We start from the raw sequence: 12,618 nt of genomic DNA, 5'->3' as shown, positions 1-12,618 counted from the left end.
TGTACTTTCTTCTGACAATTAACCTCGGAAAGTGCAACACCTCACACTGTCTAGATTGAACTTTATCTACCATTTCTCTGATGGTATTTCCAGCTAGTCTACATCCTTGTGAATCCTTTGACTACCTCCCTCACTATCCACAACTCTATCGTTTTGTATTAGTGACAGAAATGGAATGGAAAATGCTAGAGAGATGATCCTGATCACATCCAGCTCCAGAAACACAAATGAGTAGATTGAATAATGTTAATTAATATTAATTAGCAATTAAAATATTCATAGTCAATCCATTGCATATAGTGACCACAAATGAAGTAGTTTTCAGATCATTTGTGAAGCATCCAATCAAAGGGATGTATTCTGATATGGGATATTAATGAGTAATACTGTACTTTGTAATTTGCATTTTTTGATTTTTAATAATTAACAATTAAAAGTGTATTTTAATTTAAGATTGAAATAAATGTGATGCATTAATATCGGAGATTATGTCATTGTGAAATATCTTCCAGCTTATAAATCTCTCTTAATCACAATTTTAAAAGAGAATTATGAAAATTAAGATATTGAAACTGTTTTAGTCATTTTAGAGTACAGTGTGTGCTTTACTAAAGGTACTTCATATCTTCCACCCAGACCTGTGGCTTAAGTGTAAAATTAAGGCCTTAAACAGTTCTTCCAAGTGAGGCAGTACTTCATCTGCAAATCTTTTGGGGTTGTTTATTGTATCCTTTGCTCTTGAAACAGCCTCTTCAACTTTGGTGAAACCCAACATAAATTGGGAAACCACTTTGATGAGCACTGCTGCTCCACCAACCAAAGTGGAATTTTCCTGGTGGCCAACCATTTTAATTCCTATCTCCATTCTCATTCTGACATGTTAGTTCACGGCTTCCTCTTTTGCCACGATGAGGCCACTCTTAGAGTGGAGGAACAATACCTCATATTCTTCAACCTGATAGCATGAACATTGATTTCTCCTTCCAGTAAAAATAAATTCCCTCCTCCCTATTCCTCTTCTTCCATTCTCACTCTGGATTTTTACCTCTTCGCCTCACCTGCCTATCACCTGGTGCCCCTCCTCCTTCCCTTTCTCCCTTTGTCCTCTCTCCATTCCAATGAAATTCCTTCTACTCCAGACCTACTTTTCCTACCCACCTGGCTTCACCTATCACCTTCCAGCTAGTCCTCCTTCACTCCACCCCCCACCTTTTTATTCTGGCATCTTTCCCCTTCATTTTCAGTACTGAAGAAGAGCCTTGGCCCAAAGAGTCGACTGTTTATTCATTTCCTTAGATGCTGCCTGAGTTCCTCCATCATTTTGTGTGCATTGATCTGGATTTCCAACATCTGCAGAATCTCTAAGTGTAAAATGTTTTTTTTTCTCTAGTTTAATACTTGTTTCTGGTATTCATGGGGGTTAAGATGTTTGGTGTTACTAATGCAACGCAGGCTAATAGGGATTTAATATTGTAATTAGAAAAAGCTTTTGATAAAATCAAGCACAGCTGTGGTTGAAAACTCTGGCAAACTCTTTTCATGCAACCAGGTATTGCTTGTTCTGTTCTTTTGAATAAATAGAAGAGGCTGTTAGTTATTAATTCCAGTTATTGATTCACATGGCCAACACTGTATGTCTTGCCAGATGTTAGAACTCCAATCCATTTCTGCTACAAATCCAGGATACAGCAATCTCCTGAGCCTTCTGCTGTTTGTTATTCCACTTTAGTTGCTGGCAGTGTACACAAAGCCATAAATTTAGTTTAGGAAGCAGATTCTTACTGAAATCTGGAACATTTTTTTGTAAATTTATTTGCAGTTGCGTTATTGTTTAATAAGGTTCCATTTATTGCACGCTGCAGGATATTTATATTCCAGTGCAGCACACAGGACTCCCAGAGACATTGTTGGCACTAAATATTCTGTTGTAACAAATGACAGTTTAAATTTTTATTGCAGGGGCTGATCTTTGGGGATTGAACAGTAAGGTACCTTGATTAGCCTTCATTAAAATCCACTTTCTTTGAGTTTGTTTGGCTACTCTTCAGAAAAGCTACTGGACAATGAAACATGTAACATTGAATTAATGCCATGTTTCAAAAGGAAAAGCATATGCTGTATAACAAGGAGACAATTTCATCAATTGATGATTTCAGGTGGTTCAGCACAGACCATCATAAGGACTGGTTGCCGTGAAACCTGCAGCTCAGCATCATGGTTAGAAGCGGATGAGTAACAACAAAGAAATAAAAATGCAAAAAAATTGATAAAGACAAAGCAAACTGTCAAATAAGTTTGTCATCTTTTTCAATAAAACAGATTGTGAAAAAATGTAGGTTTGGGAACTATCTCACTAATGATTAGCTTAATAACTGCAATAACATGTATTTTGAAAGCACCTTTTAAATTAGTGAAATAATCCAAGATATTTTTTGGGTTATCACCAAAAGCTGGAAATGTTAGGGCCAAGAGCTGAAAGTTTAGTCACGGGTAGATATTAAGGGAGAAATAATTAGAGAAATGTGAAAGGAGTAAAATGTGCAGTGAAATAGCAATGAGAGTTTGAGAGTCTTTCAAAAGGAACTGAACAAGTTAATTAGTCTGCCCGTCCTCACCTGTGTTTTCAAATAACTGTTTCCATGCACATATTGCTTTGAATAGAGTAAGATAGTCTATGATCTTCACTAAGCACCTTAAAGAAGGAACAAACCACCTGACCTGATGTTTGTTCACAACTGTCCTGTATTGAATTGAATTAAATTGACTTTATTTCTTACATTCTTCACATACACGAGGAGTAAAAATCTTTATGCTACGTCTCCATCTAAATGTGCAATTTATAGTAATTTGTAATTAATAGTATATACAATAGGACAGACAATATAACATAGAAATACAATTGTATCAGCATGAATTAATCAGTCTGATGGCCTAGTGGAAGAAGCTGTCCCAGAGCCTGTTGGTCCTGGCTTTTATGCTGCGGTACCGTTTCCCGGATGGTAGCAGCTGAAACAGTTTGTGGTTGGGATGACTCAGGTTCCCAATGATCCTTCGGGTCCTTTTTACACTCTTGTCTTTGTAACTGTCCTGAATAGCGGGAAGTTCACATCTACAGATGCACTGGGCTATCTGCACCACTCTACAGAGACCTGCAATTGAAGGAAGTACAGTTCCCACACCAGGCAGTGACATAGCCAGTCAAGATGCTCTCAATTGTGCCCCTGTAGAAAGTTCCTTGGATTTGGGGACCCATACCAAACTTCTTCAACCATCTGAAGTGAAAGAGGCACTGTTCTGCCTGTTTCACCACACAGCCAGTGAGCACAGACCACGTGAGATCCTCGGTGATGTGTATGCCGAGGAACTTAAAGTTGTTCTCCCTCTCATCCGCAGATCCACCGATGTCAATAGGGGTTAGCCTGTTTCCATTCCTCCTGTAGTCCACAACCAGCTCCTTTGTTTTTGCATCTTTCAACTGAGTTCAACAAGCTGACCCCATTTGCAGTGGGAAATGGAACTTATCTATAATGAGAATGTGATCACTCAACCTTTATCTTAGAAGACAAAACTTCTGTGACATATCTGGCGCTAAAATCACTGTTGTGTGTGTATGATATGAAATCAATAAATCAAAACAAAGCATAATATGCAGCATAATATGGATTTAATGTATTTCATACATTCCAAATTAAATAAACATTTTGAATAGATCTTTTTTCAAACCTTTTAGTTTCCCCCACTCATTACCCCTCTCCAATCCCTCTATCCCACTGCCATCCCCTGCACAACCAATCCCAGTGCTCCATTGCCCATTCCTTTCCACAGTCTCTTCATTCTGAAGCCTCTTGCTACTCAGTGACCCAGGTCAGCTGAAAAATCTTGGTGGAACTGGAAGTAGAGGCTGTCAGCCAATTCACAGGCCAAGAAATCAAGCCAGGAGAGGGATCAGATTCACCAATGGTCTGGTGGTTGAAAGGCTGAGCAGTCACCCATCAATTTCTATGATCTGGCCTCCTTTGCCTAGGAACTGAATGTCGGCTGCTTCCATGTGACGGATAATCCAGCCCAATATGTTATGTCAGGTTGAATAATCCCTACTGTTGCCAGTAAAATCACCCACCATATTAGAATGTGAAGTCATTTACATGACTTTTAAATTTACAGTTTCAAACTAAATAACTTAAATTCAAAGAAAATAGACTGTGTTAGTTTTATTTCACAATTGTAGTGTTTGGATTGAGATTGTGTTATTCAAGTTCACCTGAGAGTTACGTGGTGTGAAAAGAATGTGACTTTAATGTTATATTCATGTGAAAGCAAAGCAAATATTTATATATTTTTTAATCTGCAAGTCTTCAGAAAGGTTTACTGGCCTGAAACCTGACTTCATATGTTATCACGTGATGTATGTGTACCTCGCTGAAAGTAAACATGAACTAACGTGCTCTCATTTCTTGGTACCCTTATCTTACTTTTAATTAATCTAATGATTTTGAGTTACAAAACGTAATGTGCTGAGTCAAACAATATCTGAATCTTTTGCAAAATGGGAAAAAGATGTTTAAAACACTTTGCAGATCAGGCAACAATTGTAAAATTTATTTTCCTGTTGCACAAAAATTGTCTGAATTTTCGGTTCTCTCAGAAACTCTGTCCTGTTCTTCCACCTCACCGTATCTGCCCAGCTCCTAAACATCAAATGTTTAAAACTAGAAGCCAATCCAAGCATATTTCATAAAAGGATTAACATTTCTGCCCACTGTTGAAGAGTTTCCCAAATATAGCTTCTGTCCCAATTAACTGACGGCCAATTAACTGGACACAGAGTAGGTCCTGGTTCTCCCTACTCACAAACGCCGATTGCTTACACTTGAAGCACATTGACCTCTCTTCCAGCTTAAAACCAAGACACGTTTCACAAGTAACTGCCTGGTTAACATAGGAAACTTCCTCAGATATGTTGCCTACAAAAGCTGTTGTAGTCAGCTCACTGCTTTTGTCACTTTCATGATTCCTCTGAACAATACAGTCCATCCTTGGACCAATATGCTTTGCAACCAGAGACACAGATGTCACACTAACACCTGTCTGTACTCTGTTAGGTGACGGTTCATGGTGTTCAGCATGGAGACAGGTGTGGCATCATCCAAAACCTTTTTTAATTCGCTTTCAGTTGAATTCATTGTAGAGTATGTGGTATGCAAATGGTGGATGGATCTCCAATTAAATTATAGTTGTCTCAGCCAATCCCAATGCTGGTCCTTCTGCTTTTACCACATACAAGCTCATTCTGGCTTGTTGGTTGTTGCATTTCAGAATTACAAATGTTATTCTCACAGGAATTATCTTTTCTCCACTATAAGTTCGTAGTTAAGTATCTGCAGGTTTCAGTTTGGTATCTTTGAAATGCCATTCAAACTTATTTTGTGGAATGACTTAAACAACAGAACCAGCGTCCAATTTCATTTTAATTAATTTGCTGTTTACTTTGGATGTAAACCATGTTTCTTATCTGTTGTTAGTTTTAACATTGTAAATCTCAAAGCTAGTCAGTCCTGTGTCACTCAGAATCAGAATCAGATTTATTATCACCAGCACGTATTGTGCAATTAGTTAACTTTATGGCAACGGTACAAAAAAATACATGATAATATAGAAATAAGTAAATCAATTACAGTAAATTAGATATATTAGATTAGATTATAAATAGTGCAAAAACAGAAATAATATATATTTTAAAAAGTGAACTGGTGTTCAGAACTGCAACCAAGGGCATAGCCTCCAGATTCTGGGGAGTAGATTTAGGACAGAAATGAGGAGGAACTGCTTTTCCCAGAGAGTGGTGAATCTGTGGAATTCTCTGCCCAATGAAGCAGTGGAGGCTACCTAAGTAAGTATACTTAAGACAAAGTTGGATAGATTTTTTTCATAGTAGGGGAATTAAGTGTTCATGGAAAAAGGCAGGGAGGTGGACATGAGTCCACGGCCAAATCAGCCATGATCTTATTAACTGATGGGGCAGGTTTTACAGGCCAGATAGCCTATTCCTGCTCCTATTTCTTATGTTCATGGGTTTGATGTCCATTTAGAAATCGTATACAGAGGGGAAGAAGCTGTTCCTGAATTGCTGAGTGTGTGTCTTTAGGCTTCTGTACCTCCTTCCCAATGAGAACAATGAGAAAAGGGCATGCCCTGGGTGATGGGGGTCCTTAATAATGGACATCGCCTTTTGGCGGCATTTCTCCTTGAAGATGTCTGGGATAATATGGAGGCTTGTACCCAAGATGCAGCTGACTAATTTTACAAAGTTCCGTAGCTTCTTTCAATCCTGTGCAGTAGCAACCCCATACCAGACAGTGATGCAGAATACTCTGTATGGTACATCTATAGAAATTTTTGAGAGTTAGTTCAATAACTAACTAAATCTGCTCAAATTCATAATGAAATATAGCCACAGTCTTGCCTTCCTTATAGCTGCATTGATATGTTGGGACCAGGTAGATCCTCTGAGATCTTGACACCCAGGAACGTGAAATTGCTCACTCTCTCCACTTCTGATCCCTCATTGGAGATTGGTTCATGTTCCCTCATCTCACCCTTCCTGAAGTGCACAATCAGTTTTTTCATCTTACTGACGCTGTGTTCAAGGTTGTTGCTGCAACACCACTCATCTAGCTGGTATATTTCACTCCTGTACGCCCTCTCATCTCCATCTGAGATTCTACCAACAATAGCCGTAACATCAGCAAATTTATAGGTGGTATTTGAGCTATACCTAGCCACACAGACGTGGAGGTAGAGGGAGTAGAGCGTGTCTAACTTTGCATTTACTTTAAGTGAGGCACACACTTATCACATGGTAGCATGATGATGTGTGTGATGCATGTATTTATACATAAAACCCATAATGATTTATTTAGGCAAACAAAAAATGCTTAATCAACAACATATTTACAAGATTACTCAAATATTACTGAAATATTAAGTACACAACTCAGCTCTCCAACATGTGATGTATTGAACTTTAGTTGGATTCTATACCTGATTTTGTATGCTTTTAACTGTGTTTATGTGAACATAATATAAATGAATTCCATGTTAAAGCTACGTATAAATTAATTACTGTAGAACATAGCAAGGATACAAATCCTTCTCAGAGAGTACTATGAACTTTTTTTGTTGCAGTTCCCCCAAATATCATGGGAGAAGAACAAAATGTCTCAGTTGCCATCAACCAAGGAGTTGTGCTGAAGTGTCAAAGCAATGCAATCCCTCCTCCAATGCTCAACTGGCTGAAAGATGGAAAGCCACTGTTCAAGAAGCCAGGCCTCACTGTTTCCGATGATGGAAGTACCCTGCAGGTAAGTTACAACAATGTTACCTACGTATATATGCGTCTGTAGCTTTACCTTTGTAACAGATGATTTGTAGTAGGTTTTTTCTTGCACAGAGTTGCATTGATTATTCAGATTCAGATTCAGTTTATTGTCACTTAGAAACCACAAATGCAATGCAGTTTAAAAATGAGACAACGTTCCTCCAGAATGATATCACAAAAGCATATGACAAAACAGACTACACCAGAAAATCCACATAACGTTTGGCAATCCCCAATCCAGAGTCCGGAGAGGCTGCTTCGTATTAATATCACGCTACCGTCTTATCGCGTTTCCCGGAAAGGAGCTCCAAAGCCACCAGACAAAACAAGACCAAAAACTAAAGCTACAAGACCTGCACAAAACCACATAGTTACAACATGTAGTTACAACAGTGCAAACAATAGCATAATTGATTAAAAAAACAGACCATGGGCACAGTATTATGACATTCTAAGTAAGTCAAAATTACATTGAGGAAAGCTCTTCGTATTAAGTTATCATTTTACCTCAGTGGTCTTACTCGACTCTTCCTCGAACACTGTCCTCACAAATTCAGCAGCACTGACTATTTACATCAATGAAGGTATTGCCTCAAGCAGAAGAATGCTGGAGTAAATGTGAATTAGTGAATGATATTTTCGCTGAGCTTGGGTAGAACCACTGAACATGCCCTGAGCCGTGAAAAAAAATGGAGATATTGAGTCAAACTCATAAGAATAATATCCATTTATTTAAAATATTTACAAAGAAAATCTGCTGTAGTTTTAATTTTATCTATTGCTATGAGTTGCGATAAATAAACCTTGAATTATCCAAGGAATTACTGGAGGATAACAAGCTGTAGCAGCACAGTACATGTAATGGAGTCTGATAATGGTTAGATTTTACCCAACACTTTTAGGTTTTTGGTATTGCATAGTGTTTTTTTTGTGGGGCACATGGTCCAGGGAAACCTAAGTGAACATTACGTTCTTCTTTATTTTTCAGGTTTTTTAAAATTTACTTTTTAGCTGGTTCAGCACAACATTGTGGGCTGAAGGGCCTCTCTCTGTACTGTACTGTTCTGTGTTAACAAGACAAGTATTGTGAAATCCATAAAGTTAATTTGATTAAAATATTGTGAAATCAACTACACAAAGGCAAAGAAGGATGTTAGTGTCACTGAACTTGATGCCAAATTATGTACAGTAAAAGGAAAAGAAAGAATGGATTAAGGGTGAAATATGATATTTGAAATTATTCTGCATTTAGCCAAATAGTGGCTTCTCGCCTAAATTACAGCCTAATTGCAACTTCATTCTATCCCCCAGTCTGAACTCAAGGGATCCATACAAGAATGTACCGGTAGTTTATCCACTGTGATGAGAATTCCTGCCTAATTTCTTGGGCTTGTTACATTTTACAATTATTCATTTTTCAGCATCTGGGTATTGCAGGCGAAGCCAGCATTTATTGCCCATCTCAATTTTGTATTGATGGGAAAGCCTTGAATGGCAAGGACAGATAGCACTGAAGTAATATTCGTGATGCACTTCTACACCAGGAATGCTATTTGTCCCTCATGATCCCATGACTGAATGTTGTCTCACTTGTACAGCATGATAGTATTGGCTATTCCTTTGCTGAGGAGATAGAAATACAAGATAGAAACACTGTGTATTAGATAGCGAAAATGCAAATTTATGACAGAAGGCAGGTCTTTCATGAAGCAACTGGAATTTTTAAAGCTGTAATTACTATCTTGAGGAATTCCTAAAATAAGCTGATAGACTTCCCACAACAGTGTTCGTTTTCCCTTCTGTACAGCATGGTGCTGATTAATGTGTAGTTTTTATTCAAAGGTTTACTGGGCTCCTTGATGTCACACATGGTGAAATGGTGCCCTGCTGTTAAAGGTAGTCACTCTGAGCTGCCCTTTGGAATTTGTCTCGAGCTCCTTGCTTTGGATTAAAACTGCAGTGAGGTCTGGAATTGAGTTGCACTAGTGGAGCCCAAACCTGCCATCATTGGGCACGTTGTTGGTGACTAAGTGTTGTTTGTTTCCAGCACTTTGCAAATGAATGAGAGAGGATTGAATAGGGGTAATTAGCAGGCTTGAATTTGCCGGTTTGTGTGAGCAGTTGGTAACTGCACCATTTCCCACATTGTTAGGTAACTGTCAAGCCAACTGTTGCATCTTCATTATGCCTGATATTTAATCAAAATATTGGTCTGGTAAAGGCATTTTCCAAGTTAAAGGGAGCATAGATGCACTTTCATTGATTTTATTGTATTTCTTTGTATCTACTGTGAATGACCATAAGAAAATGAATCTCAGTATATACTTTGATATTAAATTTACTTTGGACTTTTGAACTTTGTACAGGACGAGGCAATAATTAAATGCAAAATGATATCAGGCACAAATTAATAAGGACCAAATAATTTAACCCAGTCATAATGGAAGACTTCTACCTAAATGTCAATTATCCATTCTTCTCATAGATGGTGTCTGACCTGCTGAGTTCCTCCAACATTTGGTGTATTGCATCAAATAATTTAAGATGCAGTGGATTTTGGTTAGTTGGGACAGCTGCTTATTTGGGAAACTCTTAGAGAGCAAAAATTAATCGAGAAAATAACCCGGATTCCCTTTGTTTATTTGAGGACACTATGTTGCTTAATTGGGACGGGAGACAGTTGCCAAGCAGTTTTTAACCAGTATCAGATGCTTGCATGTGTAACCATTATAGACTACTCAATGCTTAGAGAGAACAATTTTTCAAAAAGCATTAGTTGTGCGTGTTTGTGTTCAAGATGTAGTGATTTGTGTCATAAATAGTTGGTGAGAAATAAGCAAAAAGACAATTCAGAACCGTTCTGCTTACTGCGGTTTCAAGTTTTCAGACTTGGAGATGCAAGAAACTGCCAGGAGTGAAAATGAGGCAATTTCATTACTTCAGCAAGTTGAGAACTATGACGAATTTTAAGGTATTGACAATAATCTTAGTATCAATATAATTATGGAGAAGGATAGGACTGGACCCAGGATTGAGATTTTTGATTGGAGAAAGGTTAACTTTGAGGAGATACGAAAGGATTTTGAAGGAGTGGATTGGGACAATTTATTTTATGGGAAGGATGTAATAGAGAAATGGAAGTCATTTAAAGGAGAAATTTTGAGGGTACAGATCTTTATGTTCCTGTTAGGTTGAAAGGAAAGGTTAAAAGTTTGAGAGAGCCATGGTTTTCAAGGGATATTAGAAACTTGGTTCGGAAAAAGAGAGAGATCTACAATAAATATAGGCAGCATGGAGTAAATGAGGTGTTCGAGGAATATAAAGATTATGAGGTTGCTTTGGCAAGTAAGGTGAAAGTAAATCCAAAGGGTTTCTACAGCTATATTAATAGCAAAAGGATAGTGAGGGATAAAATTGGTCCCTTAGAGAATTAGAGTGGACAGCTATATGTGGAGCCAAAAGAGATGGGCGAGATTTTGAACAATTTCTTCAGTATTCACTAAGGAGAAGGATATTGAATTGTGTAAGGTAAGGGAAACAAGTAGGGAAGTTATGGAAACTATGATGATTAAAGAGGAGGAAGTGCTGGCGCTTTTAAGGAATATAAAAGTGGATAAATCTCTGGGTCCTAACAGGATATTCCCTAGGACCTTGAGGGAAGTTAGTGTAGAAGAAGCAGGGGTTCTGACAGAAATATTTCAAATGTCATTAGAAACGGGGATGGTACTGGAGGATTGGCGTATTGCTCATGTTGTTCCATTGTTTAAAAAGGGTTCTAAGAGTAAATCTAGCAATTATAGGCCTGTAAGTTTAATGTCAGTGATAGGTAAATTAATGGAAAGTATTCTTAGAGATGGTATATATAATTATCTGGATAGACAGCGTCTGATTAAGAACAGTCAACATAGGTTTGTGCGTGGAAGGTCATGTTTGACAAGTCTTATTGAATTTTTTGAAGAGGTTACTTCAAAAGTTGATGAGGGTAAAGCAGTGGATGTTGTCAATATGGACTTCAGTAAGGCCTTTGACAAGGTTCCACACGGAAGGTTAGTTAGGAAGGTTTAATCGTTAGGTGTTAATATTGAAGTAGTAAAATGGATTCAACAGATGCCAGAGAGTAGTGGTGGATAACTGTTTGTCAGGTTGGAGGCCGGTGACTAGTGGTGTGCCTCAGGGATCTGTAATGTTGTTTGTCCTATACATTAATGATCTGGATGATGGGGTGGTAAATTGGATTAGTAAGTATGCAGATGAAATGAAGATAGTTGGCGTTGTGGATAATGAAGTAGATTTTCAAAGCTTGCTGAGACTTAGGCCAGTTAGAAGAGTGGGCTGAAAGATGGCAGATGGAGTTTAATGCTGATATGTGTGAGGTGTTACATTTTGGTAGGAATAATCAAAATAGGACATACATGATAAATGGCAGGACATTGAAGAATGCAGTAGAACAGAGTGATCTAGGAATAATGGTGCATAGTTCCCTGAAGGTGGAATCTCATGTGGATAGGGTGGTGAGAAAAGCTTTTGGTATGCTGGCCTTAATAAATCAGAGCATTGAGTATAAGAGTTGGGATGTAATGTTAAAATTGTACAAGGCATTGATAAGGCCAAATTTGGAGTATTGTGTACAGTTCTGGTCACTGAATTATAGGAAAGATGTCAACAAAATAGGAAGAGTACGGAGGAGATTTACGAGAATGTTTCTTGGGTTTCAGCACCTGAGTTACAGAGAAAGGTTGAACAAGTTAGGTCTTTATTCTTTGGAGTGTAGAAGGTTGAAGGGGGACTTGATAGAGGTATTTCAAATTATGAGGGGGATAGATAGAGTTGACGTTGATAGGCTTTTTCCATTGAGAGTAGGGGAGATTCAAACGAGGACATGAGTTGAGAGGGGGCAAAAGTTTAGGGGTAACACCTTTACTCAGAGAGTGGTAGCTGTGTGGAACGAGCTTCCAGTAGAAGTGGTAGAGGCAGGTTTGATATTGTCATTTAAAGTAAAATTAAAGGATAGGTATTTGGACAGGAAAGGAATGGAGGGTTATGGGCTAAGTGCAGGTCGGTGGGACTAGGTGAGAGTAAGGATTCGGCACGGACTAGAAGGGCCGAGATGGCCTGTTTCTGTGCTGTAATTGTAATATGGTTAGATCTTGAATGTTACAATGAAAATAAAGTCTTGGAGGATGCAACAGTTTCTAACCAGCACCAGTCACATGCACTTGTGTGGCAGTTAGACACTACAT

The 12,618-nt window shown here is 38.2% G+C and overlaps 1 protein-coding gene across 1 annotated transcript in view; it reads left to right on the top strand.

Moving 5' to 3' along the window:
• hmcn1 (hemicentin 1) overlaps positions 1-12,618 on the top strand; it is a 489,515-nt gene that overhangs the window by 308,550 nt on the left and 168,347 nt on the right. The window contains exon 41 of the mRNA XM_073063293.1: positions 7,186-7,361. Within this exon, the coding sequence (XP_072919394.1) occupies positions 7,186-7,361 (176 nt within the window). The remainder of the gene's footprint in view (positions 1-7,185; positions 7,362-12,618) is intronic.

The sequence above is a fragment of the Hemitrygon akajei genome, chromosome 12, assembly GCF_048418815.1.
Source record: "Hemitrygon akajei chromosome 12, sHemAka1.3, whole genome shotgun sequence".
Taxonomy (NCBI): domain Eukaryota; kingdom Metazoa; phylum Chordata; class Chondrichthyes; order Myliobatiformes; family Dasyatidae; genus Hemitrygon; species Hemitrygon akajei.
This window is presented reverse-complemented; position numbering and strand designations above follow the sequence as displayed.